Genomic DNA, 6710 nt, shown 5'->3' on the forward strand with positions numbered 1-6710 from the left:
TACATACATACATACACATATACATATATACATGTATGTGTATATATACATACATACACACGCGCACACACACACACATATATATATATATACGTATATATATACACACATACACACACATATATATATATACGCACATATGTACACACATATATATATATATATACCTATATATATATATATATATATATATATATATATATACATACACACATATATATACACATACATATATGTACACATACATATATATACACACATACATATATATACACACATATGTACACACATACATATATATACACACACATATATAAATACATACATATATACACATACACACACATATATATATAGATACACACACATACATATACACACATATATATATATATATATACACATATATATACACGTATATACATACACAGATACATATACACATATATATATACATACACACACACATATATATACACACACACACACACACACATATATATACACAAACACACATATATCTAAAATCATAACAATGACAATAAAGCCTAATTAATTAATAAAAGTGGGCTCGGGCCAGGGGCTTGATGAGTGGAGACACAATAGATGCAATAGAAACAGGCCCAGCAGCAGCTTTATATGTTGTGTAGCGGCTGAAACCAGAAAACTGGGAGGAACAATTCATAACATGTTGCAGGCGTTGCAGTCAGTAAAGTAGCAGCATCATAACATCACCTCTTTTATTGTGTTTTAATTCGGGTATTACTGTATTAAATATGTCATGGTATGTACACACTAGAGAATTACATAGAAAAATAGGCTATAGCTATACAGTATAGGCAAATTAGTACTTTCTCAAACAACTGCTTGCAATATGACAAGAATGTCAGGGCGAGCCCCCCCCCCCTCATCTCCCCCCCTCACCCCCCCCCCCCCCCTCATCTCGTGTCTCTGAAGAACCCTCTGTCCGTGCTGCTCTCCTTGATGGTGACCGTCAGGAAGTTAGTTGTGACGTCAGTCACCACCACGTTATCGAAGTGGCCGAGGCTCGGAGTCCACGACGCCTCTGACCGCTCCTCGTCCCCGGAGCCGGGCGCCTCCTCCTCCTCCTCCTCCTCCCCGGGTGAAGAACACCCCGGGAGGCTTGTCGCCAGGCGCTTCAGATGGACGGGCGAGCAGCGAGTCCTGTCGTCCCCCCGGTGGAGCACGCGCTGGTGGCCCACGTCCACACCCGTCGAGACGCCACCGACCCGCCGCTGCTCGTCGCCGCTTTTGGGCGTTATAGTGGTTTCCTCCTGAAACCTCCTCGTCAGCTGGAGGAGGCTCGTCTCGGACGTCTCTCCGTGGGGGCGGAAATGCCGTGACAGTTTGGACAACCCGTGAGAGCCGTGGCCAACCAGCCTGCTCCGCTTGGCGGGCTCCGCCGAACCGCCATCCGACTCGGCGTCGCATCGTGCACCGGGCTTGGGTTTACGCCCTCTCTTCTTGGGCAGCTCCACGAACTCGTGACCCACGAACGACGACGGCGGGGGCGCCGGCCTGGGCCTCCTCTCCGGCTCCGGTGGCCTGACGTGCACGGACTCCCCCCTGTTCACGGTGCTGGGGGGGAAGATGGTGGGGACGACGGCTCGCAAGCCCTCCCGGGCCCTCGGTGTGATGACAGGCTCCGGAGCCAGATACGAAACCTGAAGCCCCCTCGCCGATTCTCTTCTGAATTCATAGGTCTTGGCTTTGGCTTTGGCTTTGGCCTGGACGCAGAGAGACAAACAAGGAGTTATGAAACGGGGATTTCCCGGGCTGCAAATCCAGCACCGCGACCTCGGCATGCCGCCGTTTAAAGTTACCGCGACGAGCATCCGGGGCTTCACACGCGAACCCTGCCGCTGCTAATTGCGTAACGCGACGCGCACGTTTCAACACGGTGCAAGACGAGCGAGTTAACCAGCAGCTTCCGGCCCGCGTGCCGCCGAGCACCGTGTCAGGGGACAACGAGTTGATTACCATGCCTGTAACTACCTGTAACCAACGCGCATGCGTTAATGTACACACTCATGACGCCTGATTCCCACGGTGTGATTATTTACCCCAAACACGGGACGTGTATTTCAAGAGCTCCTAAGACAATAACGCATGGAACGATAGTGTACCCTGACGACACAGTTTCCATGGCGATAGGGAACGTTTCAAAATCAACCATCGGGCTGGATAGGCTGCGTCTACTTACTTTTATTCATTAAGCCCAACTTTTTGAAACTTAATTAGCGACGCGAGGCAATAAAGGCTCTTGGAACGAACTCGCCGAACTCTCCCTTCCCGCCGCCGCGGGAAGAGAGTTCGGCGAATTCGGCGAGTTCGGCGCACCGCCAGTGCGCCCCCTCCCCCGGGGCGCACTGACGGCCGCCGCCGCGTCCCTTCCCCCGGGGCGCGGAGGCCCTACGTGACGTGTGTCAGCGCCTGACAACCTGCGGGAAAAGGCGGACTCGCTCCGCGCGGTGACGCGGCGTGCGGGTCTGCTCACCTTCAGCAGAAACGTCTCCGGCTTGGGCCCCCTCTTCTTCGGTCCGAATAGCTCCCTTTCGCGTTCCCTGGTGAATGAAAACGTCATTAAGGGGTCGGCATCTCTGATGGGAACAGACAGAAAGCGTGGTGTGGTGCGGTGCGGCGCGGTGCGGCCGTGTCGACGGAGAGGCCTGCGGCGCTGCCAGAAGCTCACCTCTCTTCGAAGGCAGCGAAGAGACGTTCGTCCAGAATGTTTTCCTCCGGCTCCCAAGTGCTGTATCTATTGGACACAAAGGAGCAGAATCGGAACTTGGTGATGCCGATAAACTATCGTAGACTATTATCAAACCCCCCCCTCCTCCTCCTCCTCTCCCTCCCTCGCTCGCCCCGCCGCTCGCGTGCAACGCGTTGCGGACAGTGACGTATGGCGAACTTAGCTAGTGCTAACGCTAGTAGTGTGGCTCGTGATCACGCACGGCCGAACGTGCGCACCGGGGCGCGTTTTTTCGTCGCGAGGCAGCGACGCGGGTGTGCCCGCGTGTGGCGCCGCGGGCGAGCGAGCCTTTGCGTGACACGGCGTTGCGGGAGAACCCGCCGTGCAGGGAAGCAGCGACGAGCCGTAGCGGCGGCGGACTGCGAAGCGGTTGCAGTTGTAGGAGTGACCAGGCAGCAGCGCTGTGTCGTGTAGCGTCGGAAATACTCACTTCTGAGACCAACCCTTCCATTTCACGAGATATTCCCAGCGACCCTGCAACACAGAAACACAAACGGCACATTTTCGGGTTAGCGGCGGTCGCCTGTGCCGCCTTGTGCGCGGACCAAGGGTGGCGTAAATAGGTGTACGCGGCCCCTTGCGGGCAGAAAACCAACGCGGCGCATTACCCGTCTTATACGGCGTTTAATGATGGACTCGGCCGCGAAGACGCTCTCGCCGACGGCCGAGAGCTCCATCTCCCCGTGAATCTCCTTCCTGCCTCGCTCCGTGCGTACGCTGTATATTTAAATATATATATTCCCCCCCCCTCTTCGCTGTCCTCCTCGGTGTTTTTTAATTCCGCACATCCCATAATACGCAATCCGAGGAAGACGTCACCACGTCCTTTTCTGTTGCCAGGCACCGGCAGTCGGCAGGACCGATCCCGGCCGAGCGCATTGGCTCAGCTGTTGCTACGTGCTCCGGGTCGCTGAGCGGAGGGGCGGAGCCCTGGCGGGACTCCGCGCGTGTGTGCAGGAATGTCTTCGGCCAAGTTTGAGCCCGGAGCCCCCGCGGCGGTGGCCGAAGAGCGGCTCTGCGCCCTCCCGGGCCACCGGGGCCGCGTCCTCCCGGGCCACCGGGTCGCCGATCCTAAAACACGCGTTCAGCGCCTCCCTCTACTTTCCGGCCGCAGTTCACAGCTTTATTAAACATTGTGGGTTGTGGGACGTTGCCGCCCCTCCGCATCTTTAACCTACATATGCGTTTAAGGGCGCTGCGCGGCACTAATATTTGCCCCGTTATGATAAAAGGTCCCATTTTAAGGGTACACGTCTGCCCCTCGGGGCGGGTATCTTTATCTGGAGACCGCTATGATTTGCGCTGAAACTTAAGGCAGGTTGGCAGGTTTGCCACCGAGGCCCGGCGTCTCACCCCGGGGTGCTGCCGACGGCAAGCGGGGCCGGTTCTGGGACGACCGATCTCGTTCGTGGCAAATTTGACCCGGCTCGTGCGCGGACGAGCAGCGGCGTCGACGCGGACGCGTGTTCAAAACGCGCCGTTTATAACGCGGCGCCTATCGCGTGCCGCTCTTTGAAACCCCATCCGCCCGCCCGAGCGAGCGCGAGCGTCACGAGCGTTTTCTGGAAAGTCCGCAAAAGTTTCTGCTCCCGCGACGAGGCGCGTGATTCCCCCCCCCTCCCTCCCCCCTCCCCGGTAACGCGGCGGCGGCGGCCAATCGAAAGATTAAACGATCCGATCCCGGCGGCGGAGGAAGCCCGGAAGGGAGAGGCGGCAGGCCGGCAACAGGTGGAACCCGCCGGGTTTAGCCCGACCGCAGCCAATCAATGGGCCGCTTTTACCCGCAGAGTCGTTAAGCGGGGTCTTCAATAAAGAGTCCGCGAATTGTGTTGCGGATTCGTGAGTTCTGGACGGGTCCGACCCGATGGGAAACGCGAACGTCACACGTCCCAAACGCGAACGGGACTCGGGTTGCTACATTTACTCCTCACCGTCACTTTGTAAGGGCGCGTGGCTTCTCCTGTCGCGCGCCCGGCTCCTTCCAAGAGGAGAAACGAGCCCGTCCGCACCTCCGCAAGCCGGAGACGGGAAACTCCTCACTGCTTCTGGGAGGAGAAAAATCTTAGGAAATCTTTTCCTTCCAGTTTAAAGGCCCACTTCTGGACACGCCTGTGTCCTTTCCTTCGGGGGCGGGTTACGAGCACCGAGGCCTGCGGTGTGTTTGTTAGAAGACACCCAGGAAACAAACGTTTTAAACGGCAACAGTAACAAATCTGTTGCCACAGTGAAACTTTATTTGATACAATAGTATTCAAGTAATCCAGTGGGTGTACTGTTATTATTAACTGGCCTTATGACTCGTACGCCATTAAAACGATTATTCATTATCACATTCTTATTATTGTCAACATGATTATTATTATTACTATTTCCGTTGTTATGACAATTAATATTGTTGTTAATGATTTTATTTTTCGATGTTATATTTTTGCAGGGTTTGAGTTTTTACACGTTTTTATATTCATCTTACTGAACGTGAAATATGAATCAGTCCTCATTTAGTGTCCTTCACACGTGCTATTATTATTATTATTATCGTCATCATTATTATTATTATTACGGTTATTATTTCTTTTATGATTTATTGAAATGATAATTATTGTTGCTCTTGTGTATTAAGCAGCCCTTTCCTCGAACGTGTTAACAACACGCGTGTATTTACTTCCACACACACACAGACACACACAGAGCCTCCTCGGTAAGCTCCGGGCTTCTCGTCGCCTTCATCAGTACACGTGGTATTTATCCGCGGGGTCTGGCAGGCACAGAAACGAGGCCCAAAGTAGCTCAAGGGTCCGGGTACCCCCCACCCGTCTCCCGTAGCCTAAAGCTACAACCCGAGGCCACCTGCCGGGACCTCCATCTGCCGCCCCTCTCTGGATCTGGTGAGCAGGAGAGAGGACGAGGTTCTGGACCTGTGCTCGGGTCAACCAGCGGCCGCGCAGCAAGACCCAGAACCGCGCAGACCAGCTCGCATCGACGCCAGGCATCAGCCCCAAGTACCGAACCAGCACAAGACGACGACCGCCTTGGAATCCGCTTGGAAAGCGGATGACCGAAATGTGGACCAGAACACTGAAGACCCAGCAGGCGGGGTCGGAGTCCGGTGGAGAAACGCACCTTGCAGCCCCAGCTCTCTCCTCTCGCGGCGGCGTGCCGACTCACATTCGGATCCGGTATTTAACCCCCAGAAGGACGCTTCAGCTCTCACAGTCCCCCCACACACACACAGACACACACACAAACCCGTGCGACCCGGCGATGCCCCTGCGCCGAGACAGCGGCCCGATTCTGACGGGACCGCTGCGAACACCACCACCCTCCCCCCTCGGACCACGTCTGGTGCGAGGCGGACATTTCGCGTGCGTTTTACAACGGAATTTTCTGCACGTGGGCGGGCGGAGGGGGCAGAGGAGGGGGGGCGATCGGGAACAAAGCTGTGCTCGGTGGAGATGAGCAGCCGTCGTTTCCCCCCCTGATGTGGGTGAAGTCCACATCTGTTCGTCGGTGCCGCACGAGGCGGCGGACCGCCCGCTGGACCGCCTGCGACGCGGCAGACAAAAGGCGGTCCGCCGCCGCGGACGGAGGACGCGTCGTGGCTGCCGTCGGAAATATGAACCACCATTTTGATACAGTCAGACCTCCTCGAGACCGACATTTCCTGTCGGCTCTGCAACAGCCTGGATGGTTTCATCTGCACGGGGGGAGAGAGGGGGGGGGAGGGGAGAGAGAGGGGAGGGGAGAGAGCGCGAGAGAGGACAAAAATTACGGATGTTTTTTGTGATCCGATGAGCCCGTGCTGCCCGCGAGCCGCGGTTCTCTGTATATTCGGTTCTCCTTCGGTGATGAAACGGGGTTTGGTAAACTCGGCTGCAGCGCCGCAATGGCGACAGACAGACAGACAGACAGACAGACCCCCCACACACCCCCCCCCCAC

At 55.3% G+C, this 6710-nt stretch overlaps 1 protein-coding gene across 2 annotated transcripts; it reads right to left on the bottom strand.

The window, feature by feature from the left end:
* Positions 1–923: 923 nt before the first annotated feature.
* cbx8a (chromobox homolog 8a (Pc class homolog, Drosophila)) lies at positions 924–3565 on the bottom strand. Of its 2 annotated transcripts, XM_056287395.1 has the most exons (5): positions 3382–3565; positions 3204–3247; positions 2714–2779; positions 2519–2585; positions 924–1748 (listed from the first exon to the last, which is right to left on the bottom strand). In XM_056287395.1, the coding sequence occupies exons 1-5, from the start codon at positions 3448–3450 to the stop codon at positions 939–941; spliced, it is 1056 nt and encodes a 351-aa protein (XP_056143370.1). In that variant the 5' UTR covers positions 3451–3565; the 3' UTR covers positions 924–938. The 2 variants fall into 2 exon arrangements, with proteins under 2 accessions (XP_056143370.1, XP_056143369.1); XM_056287394.1 differs by having other exon boundaries at positions 2519–2779; positions 3382–3519.
* Between the last annotated feature and the right edge of the window lie 3145 nt (positions 3566–6710).

Source organism: Lampris incognitus, chromosome 10 (assembly GCF_029633865.1).
Source record: "Lampris incognitus isolate fLamInc1 chromosome 10, fLamInc1.hap2, whole genome shotgun sequence".
NCBI lineage: Eukaryota > Metazoa > Chordata > Actinopteri > Lampriformes > Lampridae > Lampris > Lampris incognitus.

Excerpts from the sequence above, each read along its gene's own strand:
- cbx8a (XM_056287394.1), bottom strand. The coding sequence starts at position 3,224 with ATGGAAGGGTTGGTCTCAGAA. Across the intron at positions 2,780-3,203 it reads TGGAAGGGTTGGTCTCAGAA|ATACAGCACTTGGGAGCCGG; the intron begins GTGAGTATTTCC and ends TGTGTCCAATAG. Across the intron at positions 1,749-2,518 it reads CGGAGACGTTTCTGCTGAAG|GCCAAAGCCAAAGCCAAAGC; the intron begins GTGAGCAGACCC and ends CTCTGCGTCCAG.